General features: G+C 38.8%; 1 protein-coding gene and 1 long non-coding RNA gene across 6 annotated transcripts in view; one reads left to right on the top strand and one right to left on the bottom strand.

The window, feature by feature from the left end:
• The window catches only part of ARHGAP6 (Rho GTPase activating protein 6), a 523,176-nt gene that overhangs the window by 379,903 nt on the left and 119,995 nt on the right, over positions 1-23,278 (top strand). Inside the window, exon 1 of one of the 5 annotated variants that reach the window (XM_055266917.2) lies at positions 13,446-13,569. The exons of 3 other annotated variants lie outside the window; for them this stretch is intronic. In XM_055266917.2, coding sequence (XP_055122892.1) covers positions 13,507-13,569 — 63 coding nt within the window. In that variant the 5' untranslated portion in view covers positions 13,446-13,506. One more of the 5 variants, XM_063634952.1, reaches the window with a different exon arrangement.
• The window catches only part of LOC129475066 (uncharacterized), a 36,002-nt gene continuing 32,422 nt past the window's right edge, over positions 19,699-23,278 (bottom strand). The window contains exon 4 of the long non-coding RNA XR_008654746.2: positions 19,699-19,767. This is a non-coding gene — a long non-coding RNA (uncharacterized lncRNA). The remainder of the gene's footprint in view (positions 19,768-23,278) is intronic.

Genomic DNA, 23,278 nt, shown 5'->3' with positions numbered 1-23,278 from the left:
AGCAGAATTAGGCATTTTTAGGAATAAGATAAATCACCGTGGGGAAATATTTTATTGTATTACTCTTGTTAATATGAAGTTAGTAAACTTTCAATAGTGTGTTGAATGCTTTTATTTTAAATAATAAAATACATTCAGTGCTAAAGCAGCTGTATTGTTTTTGATATTATTGAGTAGAAAAATTTATCTGTTAGGAACTTTGTTGGGTTGATTTTCACCTGATACCCTCTTCTCCCACCAAAGATCTAACTTTCATAAATTCTGGCAATAGAAAAACAAGTCATCATGTTAAGCTAGGTCTGAACCTTAAGAAACACACTGTGGCTGCGTCCCTTTGTTATTGCCATTATCTGTGATGCAGATACAGCAAGACAGAGTGGCATCCTGGATGGGACTCCAGATGGAGAGTATGAGGCCAGGGTTATGTCTTTGTGTTGCCAAGCTGCACCTTGGCTTGTCACTTCTTCCCATTGTGCCTCAGGTTCTGAGCACATGGAATTAGTTCAGCATGTCCCAACTATATTCTGGGGAATTCGAGCGATATGGAGAGATCGTCTGAAAATTAAAAAAAATAAAAAATAAAAGGAAGTGAGATTATAGCAAGTATATTTAGGAGGTACTCCGAGTTATAATTTCCCCTCTGCAGGACTTCTGTATTATTCTTATTGTTTATTGTGACTACTTAAGGTGAAGCTACCATGTACAACTTTTTCAAATATATTTGATTATGGAACAGCTTGGAAAATCCTGCATTAAATAATTTATGTGTCCCTTGCAGGCATAAAAATATTCTGATTTCTTTTGAATTAGTCTGTTATCATGGCTGTGACAAATTACCATAAATTTAGTGCCATAAAACAATACACGTTTATTATCTTAACGTGCTGTAGGTTAGAAATCTGACACAGGTTGCACTGGACAAAAATCAAGGTGTTGACAGAGCTACATTTCTCTGGAGGCTCTAAAACCACCCACACTCCTTAGCTCATGGCCCCCTTCCTCCAGCTTCAAGGCCAGCAATATTACATCTCTTAGATCGTTCTTCTATAGTCACATCTCCCTCAAACTCTGAATTCTGCTGAAAAGGGTTGTCCTATTTTAAGGGCCTGTGTGGTTACGTTGGGCCCACCTGGATAATCTAGACTTCTGTCCCCCTCTCAAGGTTATTAACTTAATCACATGGGCAAAGTCCCTTTTGCCATGTAAGGTAACACATTCCCCCGTTCCAGAAATCAGGGTGTGGAAACCTTAGGAGTGAGGGACATTGTTCTGCACTACCTATCCTAGTGGCTTCTTCCATTTCTCAACCCTGGAGGGTGTGGGGTCGTGTTCTGTAGAGCCAGGAAGAAGTTCAGCATTTGTTCATCTGCTTTTGACCCTAGCAACTCATGAAATGTGCAATGACTATCTTGTAAGAGGTGTTCTTCTGGCTTTTCCTCGCCCAGTAAGCAATAAAATCAAAGAGGACAAGAGTAATTAGAGCAAGCCTATTGAACTATTTTGTGTAGCATTTTATTTTTAGCTTCTCTTCTGATATAGGCAAGAATATCTCCCTGAAAGGAACTAGACTCTGAACTGTACTTTAACATGTAAAATTGCCATGCTGGATATCAACAATTAGTCTTTAGAGTTAAAATATAAACATAAATGATTAAATTAGTTAATCTGCTCTTTGTGATATAGCCATTACAGGGCTCATTTTTTTAAAAAAATGAACATTAGAAACCTCTAAATTTTTCGAGCCACTCATATTCATCAGAGTGTAAAAAGCAAAAGAAACTGAAGGATTGTGCTCCTTATCACAGCTTGGAAAAAGCTCTGATGGCTGATCTATATGAAGTGGAAACATTGCATGAGTTTTCTTGTAATTGTTGATATCTCATGTGAATGGAATGAGGTGGAAAACAAGTTTTGCACTAAAATAAATGTTTGAATCTTGCTATTTGGAGTCATGTTGTCTACGTTTTTTGTTTTTGTTTTTGGCTACATAGTTACCATATGATCCAGCAATTCCACTTCTAGGTATATACCCAAAATCAGTGAAAACCTATGTTCACACAAAGTGTGTATGAATATTCACAGCAGCTTTATTCATAGCAGTCAAAATGTGGAAACAACCCAAATGCCCATCAACTGAAGAATGGACAAGCAAAACTTAGTATATCTGTACAGTGAATATTATCCTGCCATAAAAATGAATGAAGTAATGACACATGCTACAACATGGATGAACTCCAAAAACATGCTAAGTGAAAGAAACCAGACACAAAAAGCCCACATATTATATGATTCTACTTTTATATTAAATGTCAAAAACATGCAAAACCATAGAGACAGAAAGTAGATTAGTGGTTCCCAGGGGCTGGGGTGAGAGGGGAATGGGGAGTGACTGGGTGTGGGCTTTCCTTTTGGGGTGATGAAAATGTTTTGGAATCAGTGATGATGGTTGTACATATCTATGAGTATACTAAAAAGAAACACAGAATTGCACACTTTAAAGTCGTAACTTTTATGGTATGTGATTTTTATGTCCAAGCTCTTCTATTATTTTACTATAATTTATTTTTGGAAATGTACGTTTCAATATGTTTTATTGCTCAGAGAAAGCATGATTTTCTGTACATCAGAGCAAAAGTATTTACCCAGGTCTGTGAAACACTGGGTAATTTATCATTTTAAAAGTCATATATTGAGGAGAAAACATTTTTGAAAAATAAATCTGAAACGTGGCAACTAGAAAATCAGATGTGAACCAGTAAGTGCAGATGGCTTGTTTTCACATCATACCTGCATTTGGTGTCATTCTTCATGTTGGTTTCTCCCTTTTCAATTTTCCCTTTTACATGTTTGTCTCTTAATACTAAAAGTCAGGAAGCAAGATTTTCTCTTTTTTTTTTTTTTTGCATTTTTACTGGAAGTGATTTTAGCTACTTTAAAATAAATGTCCTAGATATAAATATTCCCTGCTGGTCTTGTTTCCATGCTAATAGACAGAAATGATTTTCTGTATAGACAGAATTGCTACTCTCCCTCAAATTTTCTTTCAACCAGCAAATATACAAAAGCACAAAATGTTAGTGCTGTTTCTATTCTTCCAGAACCTACAGTCTAGCCAGGGAGAAAAGGCACAAATATAGATAATCAAATAGCTTTCCAATGTTTAAATGAGTCAAGAAAATAGCTGAGATGGGGCAGGGTTGGGGGGAGATGAGTGTGATGGTTACATAGGAGGGACGTATCGGTGACGTTAGAGTTTCCTGGAAAAATAGCTGACATTTAAACATTCCCACCCCTCCTCTTTCCTCCCTCAATGAGACATCACAAGTGATTGTCTAGACATCTCAAGTGTCTAGGTCATTTGGAACCTTGAAAGAAGCAGATTCGCCTTCTTTAACAAACATAAGGTGAATTTCCTTGGGTCATGTTTCGGTGTTCCTTATAGGTCCATAGTAAACTTGTTTGTGTTTTAGATGGTATGATTTTCTTGTTAATGTGATGATTCATTTGTAATGTCCCTGTAGGGGGACAACAGGGCTTCTCAGAGGAGGTGATGCCCAGTAAGCATTACAGGGGGAGTAGGAAGGCATGGGGAAGGCATTTGGGCTGAGAGCACCCCTCACCCTCACCATGAAGTCCTTTGGGCTCTTCCATGTGGCTGAAATTAAGGGATGTGAAGTAAGTGAGGCTTGGTGAAGCCCAAGAGCTAAGCAGTGGCCAGATCTTGAGCGACCTTGTGTTTTCACCTCAGAGTTGAGAACTTCATCTGGAAAGCTAGGAGCCTCAATGATGGTTTTCAGAAGGGAAGGGACAAGATGAGTTTTGCTTTGTAGGGAGAAAGAGCCTACAAGAGTGTGGAAATGCTGGTGAACATTCCTCAGAGAGGAAGTGTTAAAGGAAAGGACAGTTTTTAATGAGGTGGGATCCACAGAAACTGCTGGCTTTCTGAGTGTGAGTAGGAGAGACATAGGAAGCAATGTTAAAAATGATTTTGCTTCAGTTTTCCTGGGTCACTGCAGGGAACCCATACTGATGTATTTGAACCACAGAAACGTTGCCCCTAATTTTATTGTGTGTATTTTCATATAATTGGTTTACTTAAAGCAAGATGCATTTGCATATATACCCTTTACCCACTGTGTATTATCGCATACCTATTATAAATATTTGTCTATATAAGATGGAAATATGTTACATATGTAATTCATCATATAATAAATATATAATAGTCAAGATATATATATATTACTTTAAATACATTAAATATAAGAGATGTAGAGATAGTTAAATCTATTTAATATGGAGACAAATCTATAATGTTTGTAGTTTTCAATTACAAGTTTCTCAGGCCGGCCATAGTGGATTTGATAGGCATCACTCTAGTATGAATATCTTTTCTTTCAAGAATACTTGGAAGAAATGCTGATTCCTAATAAGTAGCCCATACTAAATACTAAAATCCATGCTATTGATTTCACTTTTTTTCCCTGAGCTTTTTCTCATTATGTGCATAAAAGAAAATAAGACATTGAGTGATCTCTGTGGACCCATCTGCTCATACATACAGAGATGTCACAGTGATAGTTTTAAAATCATGTGGTTCCTGGACACAGGAAGGGGAGCAACACACACTGGGGCCTGTCAGGTGGTGGGGTTGGGGGAGGGAGAGCATCAGGATACATAGCTAATACATGCAGGGCTTAATACCTAGGTGATGGGTTGATAGGTGCAGCAAACCACCACGGCACATGTTTATCTATGTAACAAACCGGCACATCCTGCACATGTACCCTGGAACTTAAAATTAAAATTAATTAAAAAAAGAAACAGAAAAAAAAATGTGGTTCCTTTGCTGTTTGAAATAGTGAAATGCTCCACCATGAAATGTGAACACTGTCATCCCCTATGTCATATGTCTGGTGATTTCTTTTCAGTGGGTCTGGATCTGGGGTCAGCAAACTTTCTGTAAAGAATCAGATAGGAAACATTTTAGGTGGTGCGGATCATACTGTCTCTGTTGCAACTACTCAACTTTGCTGTTGTATCGGAAAAGCAGCCACAGACAATAGGTAAATGAGTGGGTGTGGTTGTTTTCCAATAAAATTTGATTACAAAAATAGGCCTCGGGCTATCCTTTGCTGACCCTGCTTTAAGTCAACAGTTGCCACCTCAAGATCAAGGCATGCCTCAGTCAGTGTGTTAGAAGTAATTTATTACCTATAATAATTAAGTTACAAACTTTAGAATATTTGTAAGAAAGCTAAATGAGAGAATTAGAGGTGAGCCTAGAACTGCCTCATACAGTTATTTTGATGAATTTTCTTGAGTAGGAGAGCAAGGTGCAGAAAAGTAGCATAGGATAGTGGTTAAGACCACAAACTCAGGACTAAGGTCCCTGAGTTTGAATTTCAGTCATGCCACTTGCAATATGTGTCCTGGGACAAGTTACTTGACTGCCCTGTGCTTTGATTTCTTCATCTATAAAATGGGCATATTAATAAACCTCACGTTTTAAGATTGTTTAATGATTAAAACCATGAGTACACAATAAGCGTTTGGAATAATAATGGGTACCCATTATATGCACAAGAGATGATAGTCATTCCCCACATATCTAAATCTTTTGGATTTAGATCCAGGACATAGCTCTCAGCTTATTTTATCTGTGCTGTGAGTCACTGATGAATAATCCTTACTGTGCACCACTAATTAATAGTTGTGGTGACTACAAATTTTTATGTTGCTAATGGGTTGTACTTTTGTAGTTTCTTACATTAAAAAAAAAAAATCTACCCATAGATGGATACTTAACAAGAAAGAAGCAGCAAAACTCTGTGTAGAAAATGTGAACGTGCACAAATCAGTAATGCCCATGAGTGAAAATGACATGGGAACATGTTGTTAGGGTACAACAGTTAAAATTACCAAAAGGTCAACAAAGCGATTATGTACTTGAACATTGGACATCATGTTCTTTATGTTCACATCACTGAATTCTGGAACTCTGAGTCTACTGTTTTTTTTTTTTACAAATGAAATAAAATGTAGCTATGTTTATAGCATACCCTTCCTTGTCCATCCTATTAATATTAACTGGTGGCATGGAAGTCAAGAAAAATGAAGACTCATTAAAATAAAAATTTTCAATAATTTTAAAAAATCAGATTACCATATAATTGATTTTTTTGTAACTGTTTTCAAAATGGTCTTCATATTGCCACGTTAATTTATCAAATACTTGGAACATGCTTTTAGGGATTTCATGACTTTCTCCTTCAAAAGTTGGCCCTGCTATTTGCTTTATTTACCAAAAAAAGGGTGAGGTTTGGGGAGGGGTGCAGGGGAAAAGCAATCAAAACCTGGGTCTATCAGCGCATGTGACACGTTCATTTATCATAAGTGTTACATGCTTAGCTCTCTCCTCCCTACAGGACTATTTTATCTCCACTTTACAGAGCAGGTAATTGAGGCTTAAAAGGGTTGGATACCTACATGGCTAGTTATATGCCGAACTTGAATTCAAACACAGGCAGCCAGAAGGAGAGTCCTCCCTGTAACCACTGTGCTGTAACACTGCATCCCATTTGAATGAAACAGTGGCAAAATGAACAGATAAGATGAAAGCTGCTTAACTGTGCTACTGTTCAAAATATTCCCCATCACATCTATGACGGAGCTCGTGGAAAGTGACATCTGAATCAAGCCTGAGCACGTGGAAAACAATTTTAAATTATGGATGTATGTGCTTGGAGACTTAATCTCTTAATTGGTAGCATTGTTAAGTTTTCTTTCTGCTGCCAATGGAAGAGAAAGGAAAAAAAAGAATCTGAGCTTTGAGATGAGGGCACGTTATGCTCTCGGTATGGGAGAAATCTGGCAGAATCAGTCAATGAAGGAATATAGGGAGAGTGCAGTCATCACATGAGTATGTGGAAGGGTGCAAGAAGTGAGGAGTGGAGGCAGGAGGGAGGGAAGCAAAGGTACATGATAAATTCTTAGTGGAATTTGGAGAAAAGTTATGGATCCTGGAAAAAGTTCAAGGAATTTGTCTTCCCTGATAGTTTCATTAAGCTCTGGCCATTACAGTGGTTCTCAACCTGGACTGCACCTTAGAATTTTGGGGAAAGCTTTATAAATATATCATTGTCTGAGCCCCAACCCCAGACAGTCTAATTGACTTGATCTATACCTGTGCTGTCCAATACAGTAGCCACTATCCACCTGTGGTAACTTAAATTTGAATCAATTAACATTAAATACAATGACCAATTCAATATTCAGTTTCTCTGGCCATATCTCAAGTGCTCATTAGCCACGGGTGGCTAGTAGCCACCTTAGCAATTAGTACTGTTAACAAAAATGTCCATTATTATAGAAAAGTCTATTGGACCATGCTGTTCTTGGGGAGAGGGACATGGTCATACAAATTTTTGAAAACTACAGCAAGTAATTCTAATGTGCAATGAACTTAGAGAACTGTTGGTCCTTAGAGAATGCATTTGTTCTAAAATCTATCACCACTTGTAGCTGAGGTAATTTTGCTTTGGAAGATGATTCTGAAAATATCATTAATGCCAGACTTTTTCTGCAGCCTAGAAATGTAGCCGCATATATTTTTATTTAAAGCAGCTTGCTTTCTCATTTACTCTACAAGGTTTAGATGAGTTAACTACCAGACTGCAACTAAAAGTGCATAACTTGCTTTTCCCCACTTAGAATGAAGTGGTACAACAATTCATGCTGATTTTGAATTACTTATTAAAAGAGTCTAATAAGATAAATTATCTTATAGTAAAACCGAGAGGCTCATTGTCCACAGCTCACATTTTAGGCAACAGATTAGAAGCAACTGATGTCTATATATTTGATGATATCCAAAATTAATTTATTAACTTAATATGTTTATGAAGTCTCATGTAATTTTGAGGAAATTGTTTTCCTTTCTCATTAGAGAAGAACCCTACTGAGAAGAGACTTTTGCAAAGTGCCAAAGTGCAATTGATGAAACACAATGTCACCAAATATAGCATTGAAATGAGAAAGTGGAAAGGAATTCACTTTGGCATTTTTTATTTTGCCTAGTTTGTTTGGCCTAAGAGTTTTCAAACTCCTAAATATGATATTCATCTATCCTTAAGGCTTGTTTTATATCCTGCTGATTTGTAAATATCTGACTTGGGATTGGGTTCTTCAGTTTGAGGTGACAGTACTTCAGCATCCCTGTATGTTTTAGGTAATCTTGCTCTGAAATCCATTCCATGTTTAATGAGCAGTGAATATACCCATAACAGAATAAATGACCTGCCCTACAAAGAGTTCACATGACATCTTACCTATAATGAGTGCCCTCTTATCTGAGTTTCCTTCTTATTTCAAGAAACCTGAAGCATCCAACGTTATAACTCAGCGTTCCTCGCTACATGAGTAGAAGGAGCAGCTATAAAATAAGTACCATTCTCTGCAGTGTGGTAGAACCAGCGATATCCAGATTTCTCCATGAGAATCAAGATAAAATGCTTTTCTCTAGGTCAACCCTCCTGGGCACCTAAAATGAGATGCAAATTTCACACTCTGTACTCAAAGGTATTTCTCCAGCTATAATCTTGGGCTTAATTTTCTGGAGATCCATATTTATTGGAAAAAGAGAGGGGCTCTTGTAAAGAAAGAATTCCTAGAGTCAGCTTGTTTTATTGCTGCGTAGACGCTCTTCTTATCAGTTCATTCCACACGTACAGCCTCCGTTTACCAGTTACGTTGTAGACTCAGTTTGCTTCCTCTCTTTATCCCCTTCCTATCAGTTCTGCACCACTCGGCCTCATTCATCTTTCCTAAAACACCTCTTTCATGGTGTTACACCCCTACCTAAAACTGAGAGTGGCTAGTTCTACTTGTAAAGGATCTGGCATCCAGGAGGTTTTCTAACACGGCTGTTCCTTTTTCTTTAAATGAAATACCTGTCCCTTTCCTTACTCCTGGAGGTCATTGCCCCATCTGTTGGCTTTCTTTTGTCTGTTTCGTCCTGGTGCCCTGCCTCTGTTTCTGCATATTTCTGTGTCTCAGTTCCACAGGGCTTTGAGCCCTGAGCTGTCCTCCATGTATTTACCAGAATTCTCCCAGTTGCAGAGAGGCCTTCCAGTCTCTGTTGGATACTCTGTGTCATCCTTACTTTGTTTATAGGTCTTCCAAGGGAGTGAATAAAGAAAAGGTTGCTGGCATGCTGTGATATTGCCTAGGGGTTAAAATTATTGCATTTGAAAACAGACTGCCTGGGTTTGAGTGCCAACTCTTTACTTCCCAGTTGTGTGACTTCTGGCAAGCTCTTTACGCTCTGTTTCAATTTTCTTATCTGCAAAATGGAGATAATGCTAGTACCTGCCTCCTAGAGGATAGCGAGTATTCATGGAGACAATAAGCACTCAGTAAATTTTAGTTGTTCTTTATTGTGGTTTTGACTGTTTCAGATTCATGGTCTTAAATAGCTTTCCAGTTACTAGATTTGCTTTGATGGTAGAGTTTAGATCTGAAGGATCCAAAACATTCTCTCCGTGCAAATAGGTCACAGTAGCATCAGGAGGATGCTAGCAATTAGACCAAGGTCAGGGTGCTAGGAATGGGAAAAGGACAGACAGCTAGAGTTAAGGAAGCAAATGGTAGCAATGAGAGAATATACATTGGCTTATCACCTAGCCCCTGGAAGTTCTGAGCAATACAAAGATAGAGTCTGATGGTTAAACTGATGGTACCACATTTTCACTGAGCACTGTAAGGCAGCAGATGAACTAAAATGTCTCTCGCAATTTGCATTTTTATATACAGTCTTAAAAAAATATTAAGACCTTACATGCGAACTCTATGCTACACTCAAAAAAGATTACCAGGACCAGTGGAAGGTTTATCAGTAATGAATATAATCTAAATGAAATTTCACTGTGCCATTTTATTAGATTCAGTCATGATTCTGAAAGATAAAAGCATTAACTATTTCTAACCATTGGCTATATATTATTCAAAATCTGAAGGATGTCATTAGGAATATATTTGTCTTCTTTTACATTAAAGACTTTCTACATGCTCAGCAAAACAGTGTATAAAGAGCAATTTTTACTTTACCATCCAGGTGATCAACTGCTCTCTTTCCAAGTGAGAATGTAGGAAGGGAAGAAATGAGTCATGATGTCGTTCAGTGGGGAGAAGTATAGGAGGAGTTTCAAGCGCAAGGGCTCCAGATCAGGCTGCTTAGATTTATTATCCGTGTTCATATGGGAAGTTCAGGAAAGTGAGGTCAGCTGCTATATCAGATACATCCCCAAATTTCACAACATAAGTCTATTTGTCATTCATACTGTTAGATTGGCCACAATTGGTGGGACAGCTGTGCTCCAAGCAATGATTCTGAACCTGGGCTGCTTCTTCCTTTCATTCAGCTGGAGGTAGGGTGGGCTGGATTTAGGTTGAGAATTGGGGCAACTAAACCTTTCACACTGGCTATGTCGCCTCTCCACGTGGTCTCTTCAACATAGTGGCTACACCTATGTCATGGGGGCTCAAGGGTCCTATGAATGCAAAAGCAGAAGTTTCCATGCCTTCTTATGTCTCAGGTCCAGAATGGGCTTGGCATCCCCTTCTGTCACATTCAGTTGGTTAAAGTAACTCATAGAGCCAGGTGGGCTTGAAGGGCAGGGGACTACACTAAGCAAAGAACACCGAAAAAATGTGGTCCACTCCTGGGACTACCACACATGGCTATGCAGGTTGCCTGGATGCTGTCTCCAGGTTTTTATGGACTGGGGCTAGAAATGAAGCTTGTCACTTCCTCTGACATTCCATTAGCTAGACTCCAGTCATATGGCCACTATTAACTGCAAGAGAGGCTGGGAAATCGTAGACTAGCTGAATGCGCACGAAAAGGGGGCTATGGCCTTCATGAGCAGTCAGTGTTTTCCTCACTGTGCGCCATCCATTTCTGTGCCTCCATCACTTCCTCTATAAAATGAAATTGTTGGAGGCAGCGAATACATGGCACACATAAAGTGCTTAGCACCTAATACATGCTCAGTAAACTTCTACTGTTGTTATTCACTATTATGTAGTGGCTATTTGATTTTATTCCATCTAAGTAAAAGCACACGGCACTGGATACCAGGCTAAGGAATTTGGACTTTGTCCTGGAGCTGACGAGCAGACATCAAAGTGTTTTAGGCAAAAGAGTGCTGTAATCAGAAATGTGTTCACTCAAAAAGTTTGACAGTGATTCTATATTTTTGCCTTAAATGTGCAAAATATCACCAGTGATATAAACAGAAATAATCCAGAATAAGAGCCAAGAAGAAGGTAGAATGAATGCTTAATGGCATAGATTCTTAGGCTATAAATTGTTTCTTGTTATGCTTAGATATGGAGGGTTAAATGGGAAAAAAATGACCATTGTGCTCTCAGCATTTTTTGTGATTAGCAAAACTCTTCCACAGATGGAACATTTTGATTGCTTCCTGATATTTATTTCCAAGTCTCTTTCGGTGACTCTTTGGTCTCTTATTGGTTTTACTTAAAGAGTTGTTATTTAAATCTTAAAAAGGATTCCTTATCTTTATGTTTTGTTTTTCTGGTTTGAATGCATTTTCCAAAGAATACCAAATATACACACCTTCTCCATTATTCCTGCACTTCCTCTTAAGGCCTGCCTTGCTTCCACTCTTAAAACAGACTAGGAATTTCACAAGATGTTGTCTCTCGAGATTATTTGGGATTATTCAGTTAGTCACCTTCTTATGAAACATTTATTGACCTGACAGTGTATGTCTCCATCAAATAATTGATTTAAGAGACCACTCTAGTCTTAGGTAATCATTCTTGTTTCATCACTGTCTCTTCCTCATTAGATACTTATAACACGGCTCCTACTAGTACTGACTCTGAACTGTGGCTTTGTCTTCCAGTTAATTTGTAAGCTCATAGTGGTTGGGATGACAGCCGCATTACTTATGAGCTGTGAATCTTTGAGCAAGTCACTTAACTCCTCTGAGCTTCTGTTTCCTCATCTGTAATATGGGGATAATAATGTAACCTACTGCTAAGAATTATTTTGATGGTTAGATAAGTCAGTGCCCATAAAACGCCTAAAACAATGCCTGACACTTAGTAAGTGCTCGGTCAGAACTACATGTTGCTGTCATCTATTTATAAACTAAAGGATCATTTGCCTAATAATAAAAAATGAATTGCATATTTATCAATTTCATGTGAAATAATATATTAAGATACTAGATATATTGATATTAAGATATTAGATATCTTTAAATGAGGATGTAACTTCCATTGATGAGTAACCCGTGTGAGCCATATTGACTGTCTACTGGAATAATGCGTATTTTCAACATCAGAGTTTTTGGGATAGTGGTGGTGGAGGTATGTGCAGTAACAGGTAGATTTTACTCTGAATCTCTGTTTAAGTTTAATCATTCTAGTAAAGAAAACCACCTGGAATATTTTACTGCTTTAAAATTCCTTCCTTAGCAGCAGCAGCAGCAGCAGAGGCTATGTGTGGCTTACATGACTAGCTTCACAGAATCCTAGTAAAAGCATACCGAGTCCTGAATTTTGAATCAGTAAGATCTTCCATGAAATCATTTCCCAGTTTGTCAATTATAATCACAGTGATTCTTTTGTTGGAATTCACTTGAGACCCATGAGAGAACTATAACTTCCTATTGACTGGGAAACAAAGATGTCTTTTCGAGTTGTATTTGGTTCAGCGCCATGTGGAATACATAGAGATCAAGGTAATTCACGATTGGAATTAATCTTCCCTTTTCCCTCTGCTCTTCATGGATGCCACCCCCAACCCCCACCCCAACCTGAACCCTCTTAGACGTGGCCATGTGGGTATATTCACTCTGACCTCCACACCCTCTGTTCAGGAAATGAACAACTTCTCAAGGACTGCTGTCCCACAAAGAGGATAAAATACAGAGCATGTGTTATGCTTCAGTGTGAAAGAGAATGAAAACTTTTGCTTTTTAGTGTGTGTAGCTAGTGTTAGAAAAATGGAGTCAGTAGTCTTAAAATATAGTGTAAGAACTGAGAATTTGTCCTAAACAAAGAAGGCATCCTATGTGCTTTATCTTGCTCTCAGGGGTTTCACCAGTGGCTTCCAACATTCTTTGGTTGATTCCTAATAAGGACAGTTTGCACAGTTACAATCCAATTACCGTTTGTAGATCCCTGTGGAAAAGAGGATTTTTTTTAAGAGGAATCCTTTTCTAATTCGAGTATATTTCTTCAAAATACTCTTATTAAAATAAGAAACAGGAAATCCAGTTTCAATTTCTCTCATTCTTTTTGTCCCTTCCCTCCCCTCTTTCCTCCTCCCCAACTCTCTCTCTCTCTCTCTCACACACACACACACACACGCACACACACATACAAACACACGCACTCACTCATTTGTGCACTTACCCAGGGACACAGCCTGCGTCCGTTCTGAAAGGACAGGAACTTCTCAATGATCCGATGAAAAGATCGCATATTTTTGGTCCCAAGATTCACAGTAGCGGAGGTCTCTGGCAACAAAAGGTATCGTGGGAGTCACAGCTATGCCAGCTGGGCCATTTCTCAGACATTCAATATGATCTGCCATTTCAGGATGCATTTTTTACCAAAAAAATAATTTTTTTAAAACAGACTCAACTTCCTACTCCAAGCTTAGTTCAGTTAGATTAGAGAGGACAGCAGAGACGCGGCTGATTATAATTTATGGGTAAGCAATATAAATATCTATCCTTACACTTCTTTTTCAGAAAACAATTGTGATAAAATTTTGTGATTCTTTCACATCCATCTTGTGATTTAGGAAGAAAACTGGAATGATCAGTGTCTGAGATGTGTGACAGCTAAAAACTGTCTGTGTCAATATGGATTTATGAGAACCTTATTTTTAGATTAATGATGTTGCAGCAGCTTGAAATGAGCAAACTCAAGCAGAAAGGATTGTGTCGTGATTAACAGAACAGCATAATTGGGCTGATTTCTGTAAAAGATTCGGGCACAGGCTGTTTTGAAGTCTGAAAGGGTAAAGTGGTTTATCTTTCCCTCTTAACTTCTTGAATATGGGTGCAACATTTTAGTTGCTGTGGCTGTGATAAATATGGGTTTAGGGGAATAGCTTGGATATTATATAAGGCTAATAATAAATCTGATGTGCTTGTGCTGTCTTTTACAAAAGAGGAAACTTTAAGCCTCTGAATTTTTAAACACTGTCTGGCTTTCATTATTATAAGGGTATGTCTCATAATGAAAGGGCTTGGTGGTGGAAAGAGGGGAACATGACCCTGATGTCCCACATCCCATTATGCCACTGCAGCTGCTTCGCTCATTTGTAAAGTTAGAGGTTTGGATTGGTTTATCATGAAATGTTATGAAATACATATAGTGGTTATGAGTCTAAATTCCAGAACCTAAAGCCTGGCTTCAAATCCTAACTCTGCCACTTAATTGGTGTGTGCTCTTGGCAAGTTACTTAAGTTCTGTGCCTCAGTTTCTTCATCTGAAATATGGGAATAATGATGGTAACATAGTCCTTAGGTTGTTGTAAGAATTAAATGAGATAATATAAATAAAAGGCTTAGAACAGTAACTAGCAGAGAGTGGACCATCTATAAATGTGAGCAGTATCTTCAAGGTCTAATCTATCTCTGGAGGTCGTTCTAATTTCAGTGAACTAAATTTAATTAGAGAAAGACAAGTAGAACCATCAGCTGCTGGCCCTGTCATTAAGAAATTTCTAATTCATGCCAGTGTTTCCATTTTTTGCAACCCCGAGATTTGTGCAGGCCGTCTTACCTTCCTCCCATCCAAGACTCGAGAGAAGCTTAGAACTGAGAATTAAATTGATGGCCATTAGAAAAGTCCACAATTCAACTGGGACTACACAGAAATGAAATTGACCTTTTGCTCTGACGTTTTTGCCCTTGAGGACTTCCAGTATGTCCCCTTTATGCTAACCACTGGAAAGGTTCTTTCCACTGGAAACAAGATGTAAGTGACATTTGTTTTTTTAGATGGTGTCAGCCCAGCCCTGGGTTTGACAATGTTCATTTCTACTTCTTTAGTTTATCAGTGACCCAGGTGAACAGGCCATTTGCAGATAACCACTTCTATTTCATGCTAGCATTTGCATATTTTCTAATATGCTAAATTATTGTTATGTTGTGTGATTTTTTTTTTTTTTTTTTTTACAGGCTCTCTGGGATGTTTCTCAGAGACAAAATCTTAGGAGAGGAGGAAAATGGTGATGGCAAAAGGCAGATCCTAATCATAGATGTGCCTTTACTTTTAGTCCAGTCCAGGGCTCAGCAAACTTTTTCCATAAAGGGCCAGATGGTTAATGGCCCTTTACGGAAGGGCAGCTTCATGGACTGTGCAGTCTCTGTTGCAACAACTCAACTCTGCAACTGTGGCCTGTAGGCTGCCATAGACAATAACAATGGATGAGTGTGGCTGTGGTTTTCATAAATCAATAAAACTTGATTTATGAAAATAATCAGTAGGCAGTACTTGGCTCCCCGGCTAGTCAGCTTGTATCAGCAAAATCACTATCATCATCCCCATTTCATAGATGAGGAAAATGGGGCATGGGGAGTGTAAGTAGCTTGCTAAAAAGCCACATGGCTGGCTAGTAAGTGGCAAAACTGGGACTCAAACTCAGGCAGCCCAGCTTGCCACCCCTTGCTTTTAGCCACCATGCTATGCTATACCTATGTCAACCAGTCTCTGCCTGGGCTGCTGGGCTCCCGAAACCTGCCTGGCTCATTCCCTCACCTCCTTAAGGGTTGGTGCAAAAATCATGTTCTCTGTAAGGCTGTCCTGGTAGCTCACGCAGCACTCCTATTCCCCTCACCCTGCGCTACCTCCTTCTCTACCTCTTATCACCTTGTAAAACTTGCTGTGTAATTCAGCACACATTTCTTAAGAGTTTTTGGTGTCTCTAATATTTCCAAGTTAAGATGCTGTGTTAGGTCCTTCTTGTATCACCATAAAAATACCTGAGACTGGGTAATTTATAAAGAAAGGAAAAGAGGTTTAATTGGTTCACAGTTCTGCAGGCTATACAGGAAGCATGGTGGTGTCATCTGCTCAGCTTCTAGTAATGCCCTTGGGTAACTTTTACTCAGGATGGAAGGCAACGGGGAGCCAGCCTGTCACATGGTAAGAGCAGAAGCAAGAGAGAGAGGGAAGAAGTGCCACGCCCTTTTAAACAACCATATCTCACATGAACTCAGAGCAAGAATTCACTATTGCAAGGACAGCACCAAGACATTCATGAGAGATCCACCCTCATGATGCAAACACCTCCCACCAGGCCCCACCTCCAACATTAGTGATTATATTTCAACATGAGATTTGGAGGGGACAAACATCCAAACCACATCAGATGGTGATGCAAATTTAGAGTGGTGATGATTAATATTAATTATAACTTAAATGTCCATTTATTCAGGTCTTGTGGGAGCTTATAAGCCTTCCACAAGAAATTCGTTTGTATTGTCTGATATTATCCCTACAAACTGAGAGTTAAGTCTTGTTCTTTTCTCCATCTTATCAATGAGAAAACCGATGATCAGAGATTTTCTGAATCTTACCAAAGAACTGCCATCTATTTGAATCCAAGTCTTCACCACCATACCAGTGAGACTCAGCCTTTATTATGCAAAAAGTAAGACTCATCTGGGGATGCTGCTTTATAATGGAGGTGCTTGGGACCTATTCCTTGTGACTCTAATTCTCTAAATCTACCTTAGAGCCGAAGGAACCTACGTGTTTAACAATGATCATCTGCCTAGGTGATTCCGATGCCTTGGGTCCACAAACCACATTTTGAACAGCCCTGCCTCACCCCTTGTTTGGCCCTGGGGAGTTTACAGTTGGATGAGATTAAAGAGATGCTGCAATTAGAGACTAGCCCCAAGGATGTAAGAAAACAGTGTGGTGTAGAACAAAACCAAAATTATTTCAATCAATTTTATTTCATAGGAAAATCAAGGCTGTTTGTAAAGATGCAACTTAGCTCAAAAGAATGACTTTCTGAATAAAGCGTAGATATTAGATTGTTAGGGTTTTAGTTTGTCTTTTGCTTCTTTTTTTCTAAACGTAGAGACATATACTTCTCGTGGGAAGGAAATCTCTTTAGTTAACACTTTTGGTGAGTTGTTCTCCAGTTAATCAAGACTCTATTGTTTTCAAACTTTTTTTGGTTTGCTTCTTTTCACTAGGCTTGTAGTGTTTGTACTTATTAATACTACCTTAAAATAAGCCCTATGATTCTGTTTATGTGTATAATATGTAGAAAAATACATGTAAAATACACATAGTAATGCATGATATATATACGAATATATAGTGCATATTTTTTATGATAAACTATATAAATAATTGTTAATATTTCCCAGCACCATCATTTTAAGGAGATTATATGTAATCTGGGCTTAACAGCAGACTTATTTATGCTAAACCAAGGTTTCTCAACCTCTGCACTGTAGACATGTTGATCCAGATAGTTGTTGATTTTGGGCAGTAGTCCTGTGCATTGTAAGGTGCTTAGCAGCATCCCTAGCCTCTGTCTTCTAGCTGCCACTATCACACGCTGCCCCAGTTATAACAACCAAAAATGTCTCCAGACATTGCTAAATGCTCACCGGGGGCAACATTACCCCACCAAGGACCATTTTATCATATTGCTGCCCTTTATTAATGCTGTTACATAGTACCCTAGAATAGAAAGATATTTTTACAACTGCCAAGGTCTTTAGTCTATCCAGAGACATTGGGTGAATTCCAATTTCATCTACGTTTATAAAATCTAAACAAATTTGAAATCATCCATTTTCAATCCTTAAAAAAATTCCGTGATGACCACTCAAAAGACTAGATTCAAAAAGCCTTCAAATGAGTCATTCATTTAGAAGATAAACAGTCACCAAAGAAAAATGCTGGTCTGGACCATGCATGTGAGCCTTGAGAAACCGCCAGAAACATATTCTAGACTGTGCTGGTAGGGTTTGGTGCCCTTCCTGGGTGCTTGTTTATCGCTTTATGGTCCATGCCATGAGAGTCAAAGGGAGACTATGACCTTTGTGTTCATGTCTTACTGCTCCTATGAAGTCTGATGGATGGGTATAGGTATCACAGATTAACTCTTCCCCACATCACTTATTATCACATTTATTTTCTCCCCTCATGTACTGGCGTGGGTTTTTCTTGGCTTATCAACGGGCTATTTCAAAAGACTGTCTCTTAATGGTTTATTCGAATCCAGAATACAGGTTCCCACATACATACAACATTGTATGGGTTGGTTAGGTTTCCAATTTATTTAACTCATGATGTGCCTGGTTCATTAGTCCCTAGATTGACAAATATTTATTCAGTGGCTGTTAAGTGCCAGGTACTGCCTTAGATACCAAGAACATCAAAATGAATAAGCCTGACAAGGGTCTTGCCCTCCTGAATCTAGCTGTTATATATGGCTGATAATGCAAGGCCCTAGGACTGGGTTCCTGGAACATGGCTGTAGATGCTACATAAATATGTGTAGGGCACTAAATGACCCTAATCTCTATATCAGGGGTTGGCAAACAATAGCCAGTGGGCCAAAAGCAGCCTGATGCCCATTTTTGTATGACTTGCAAGCTAAGAATTATGTTTACATTTCTAAATAGTTGAAAAAATTTTGAAGGAAGGATATTTTGTACACGTAAAATTATATTGAGCCTTGAATTTTCATGTCATAGATAAAATTTTTGGAATTTTTGTTTATTTAGGGTCTATGGCTGTTTTCGCCCCACGATGGCAAAAGTTGAGTAATTGTGGCAGAGACCATAAGACCCACAGAGCGTAAAGTATTTACTATATGTAATTTTCTATAATTCTATTTTATGGGAAAAGTGATTTCAGAATTCCAGTCTTGGGACCTCTCCAGCACAAATCATTGGTGGTGGTACCTGTAGTATGAAGCAGCACCTTAGCATCAGGTAGCAGGGAGATAAGAATCTGATGGAAGGTCAAAACCTACTTTTTTAAGTGTCTGGGAGCATGCCCTTCACCCCACCAACTTCCTTTTCTAATGCTCCCCCCTACACTTGGATTCATTTCCTATTGCTGCCATAACAAATTATCACAAACTTACAACACAAACTTAATATTTTACAGTTCTGGAGGTCATAAGTCTGATGTGGGCCTCACTGGGCTAAAATCAAAGGCCATGTTCCTTCTGGAGGCTCCAGGAGAGAATCCGTGGCTTTTCCTGCACTAGAAGCTGTGTGCATTTCTTGTCTTGTGGCTCCTTTTTCCATCTGTAAAGCTAGCAGCCAAGCTCTTTCAAATCTTTCTCCCTCCCACCTCTGCTTCCATTATCACATTTTTGTCTCGCCTCTGCCTCTACCTCTCTCCTTGTGATGACATTGGACCCACCTGGATAATTCAGAATAATCTCCCCATCTCAATAATCTGAAATTAATAGCATCTGCAAAGTCCCTTTTACCATGTAAAATAACATACTCACAGGTTCCTGGGATTCAGGTATGGACATCTTTAGGGGAGACATTATTCTACCAACCACACCTTCCACCTGATTACGCCTTACTGTACTTCTCTCGACCTCCACAGAACAAAATGTGGGCAGAGGGGCAACTCACAAGCTTGCAACAACCAGCCAGAATATTGTAGTGGCTAAGAGTAAGAGTGGCTTCTGAGAGTGTCAGGTTCAAGTCAGTTTTTCTGTTGAGTGAAAAAATAAGGATTATGTCATCACTTCATTTGTTTAATAAAAGAAAGCAGGATCATGCTTACTCTCAGTTTCAAAAAGTAACATCCTTACTATTATGACCGTCATAGAAATAGCTTTCTTTCCCTTGGTAGATTTGCATCTCTCTTTGGCAATGGAGGACTTCTTGGATTTTCTAAACTTACTACATAGCACTTATTATAGCCTAACTGAACAATGTGGATGCACACTCAAACTAGAATCTGTTCAAGCCTTGAGCTCAGTGGTTCTCAACCCTGGCTGCATGGGAGAATCATCAGGGAACTTCAGAAAAAAATGGACAAAGAAAATGTGGTACATATACACAATGGAGTATTATTCAGCCATAAAAAAGAATGAGATCCTGTCATTTGCAACAACATGGATGAAACTGGAGATCATTATGCTAAGTGAAGTAAGCCAGGCACAGAAAGACAAACATCGCATGTTCTTACTTATTTGTGGAATCTAAAAATCAAAACAATTGAACTCATGGATGGAGAGTAGAAGGATGGTTACCACAGGCTGGGAAGGGCAGGGTGGGGGATTGGGGGAGGTGGGGATAGTTAATGGCTACAAAAAATAATTAGAAATAATGAATAAGACCTACTATTTGATAGCACAACAGGGTGACTATAGTCAACAATAACTGTACATTTTTTAAAGAACTTAAAGAGTGGAATTGGATTATTTGTAATTAAAAGGATAAATGCTTGAGGGGACAGATACCCCGTTCTCCATGATGATTATTATGCATTGCCTGCCTGTATCCAAAACATCTCATGTACCCCATAAATATATAAACCTACTATGAACCCACAGAAATTTAAAAAGTAAAAATAAGGAAACAAAAAATACGGATATTGTCTTGGTCAACTGGGTCTGCCATAACAAAATAACCTCAGATCTTTCTTTTGGTTAACAATTCCAAATATAAGAAGTTTAAAAATCCAAGAAGTTAAGAACCATGGGCTGCAATATATGACGGACTAAAGTAAACTTGAAGCATCGCACTTCACTTTTTATTATGCTAAGTGTAGTCATTTGTAAACAGTTTGAAAAAACATATATTATTTGATTGTGTTGGAACTGTTTTAATTGAGAGAACAAAATCAAAGCTCAAGAAAAATATAAATTGGCCAGGTTCTGTTTTGCCACTTAGTAATGTTTTAATTCTGTTTTTTCAAAAGAAAATACCATTTTCACCATGTCCGAAACTGGGTGATCTTCCTTCTCCCCCTGCAAACATAATTCCCTCTGCCATTCCCCATCTTGGTGATTAGTGTTACTATCTGCCCGGTTGCTGAAGCTAGAAACTCAAGAGTCATCCTAGATTACACCTTCTCTTCCCCTCACTGCATCCAGTTTATTCTCCAGCATCTGTGTGGTCCTAAGTTTCTCCTGTGTCTGTTCAAATTGGAAGCAGCATCCTACTTAGCACGGAGTCTTTTCTCATCTCCACATCTTTGACTTGCTCTCCCCTTTAATTCCTTAGGAAACTTGTTTCCAGTCATCTTCCCTACATTTGAAATCTGCTCATGTTCCTCTCTAGCTCAAAGTTCCTGAATGACTAGCCGTCATCTCTGGAGGAAAATCTAATCTGGTTTGCATTGCCAACAGAGACAGCCCTACAGAATCTGGCCCTGACTTCTGCTTGGCTTCACCTCTTGCCATTTTCCTCCTTCCAGCCTTGTAATTCCCTGAACAAGCCTGTTTTCTCAAACTCATTTGCCTTTGCACCTGCTGCTAAAGTTGCATTGCTACTGGGCGAACCCTGCCCCCTCTTACTCAACTTTCAAGCCTCCATTGAAACACTACCTTCTCTATAAAGCTTTCCTTGATCCTACAGATAGATAACAAAGCCTTGTCTCCTAGGCATTCGTTGCATTTATGGCTTACTTCTAGTATCACAATCTCTGTGTTTTATGGATTGTTTGTGTTCTTCCTACCTGAAGGTTAACTCTGAGGTCAAGGACTGTGTTGTCATCTTAATAGTCCCAAGCCTACCACAGAGCTTAGCATCTCATCTGTGCTTATTAAATATTGTTTGAATTAATTAACCAGATGGGCTTAGTAAATAAGAACAAAATGTCCCTTCTAAGAATTACTTTATTTCAGTCATAAGCTACAGTTCACAGGTTGGGAAACTCTAGCCGGCCAGCCAAAACCAGCCTGCTGTTTTTGTAAATAAAGTTTTATTGGAATATGGCCATACTCACTGATTTATAAATTATCTGTGGCTGCTTTCATGCCACCAAGCCAGAGTTGAGTAGTTGTAACAGAGATCACATGGTTCACAAAGCCTGATATATTTTCTATGTGGTCTTTACAGAAAAAGATTGTCAAACCCCTACTACAGATAATTAAGCCCATTGGAGGTCACATCTTTGAATGCTTTTAAAGAATAGGTATGTAATTCTGCTTTGACACTTCAAATAACAATCAGCTCCCTTAGGTACCTAAGCTTGATATCTAAAATTTATAAACTCATCTGGGGACTTTCTATCTGGGAGAAAATAATAATAAAAAATATTCTCCAATAGTGTTCCTTGTAGTTCTCTAAGCTTAGAGGGTGTGAGTGAGGGGTACACCCAAGGCCTGAGTCCCCAACCATAATATCTATATGTCCTATTTTTCCTTAGTCTCGTTATACCAAAAACATAAAGAAAAAATTCAAAATACACTGGCCCCAGAAGAATTTTCTTCTGTTCACTGAATGTGACTGCAGCCTCCTCACTTTGACTAGATTTGCTCACTCACTCCTCTCCCCACATCCCCTCCTGCATCACCCTCCCTGAGCTCCTCCTGGGTTCCTGCTAGTCTTCATCATTATCCACTGGATGTAATTCATACATGTCAAGGCAAAGAAACTAAAAGCCATAACTTCTTTAACACTTGCTCAAATTTTGCCTTCTCAGTGAGATCTTTCCTGGCTGCTGTCTCTAAAACTGCAAATTCCTTTCTTCTACTTCCCCTTTGCCTTTTTCTCCTCCCTAGCAGTTATTATTTCACACACCATTCCTTTTACTTACCCTGTTCATTTTCTGCCCCTACCAGAGTATAATATATTCATGTATTAAATGAATGAATGAAATCCCAGATAAAGAGGGAAAATATCAAAGAATTAACATCGTGCCATTCACTTTTGGAATGAATACACTAGGCAGGAATTTGCCACCAGTGTGGAACAAAGTGCTATGGTACTTTGTTGCTGGGACCAGTCTTTCTGTCTCCCTTCTTTAAGGTGAGTGACTTTTTTTTTTTTTTTTTTTTTTTTAAGACAGAGTTTTGCTCTTGTTGCCCAGGCTGGAATGCAGTGGCGTGATCTTGGCTCACTGCCACCTCCCCGTCCCAGGTTCAAGCGATTCTCCTGCCTCGGCCTCCCAAGTAGCTGGGACTACAGGCGTATGCCACCATGCCTGGCTAATTTTGTATTTTTAGTAGAGACGGGCTTTTGCCATGTTGGCCAGGCTGGTTTTGAACTGC

Source organism: Symphalangus syndactylus, chromosome X (assembly GCF_028878055.3).
Source record: "Symphalangus syndactylus isolate Jambi chromosome X, NHGRI_mSymSyn1-v2.1_pri, whole genome shotgun sequence".
NCBI classification, from domain to species: Eukaryota; Metazoa; Chordata; class Mammalia; order Primates; family Hylobatidae; genus Symphalangus; species Symphalangus syndactylus.
The sequence above is the reverse complement of the archived record's forward strand: the minus strand, read 5'-3'. Positions and strand labels throughout refer to the sequence as shown.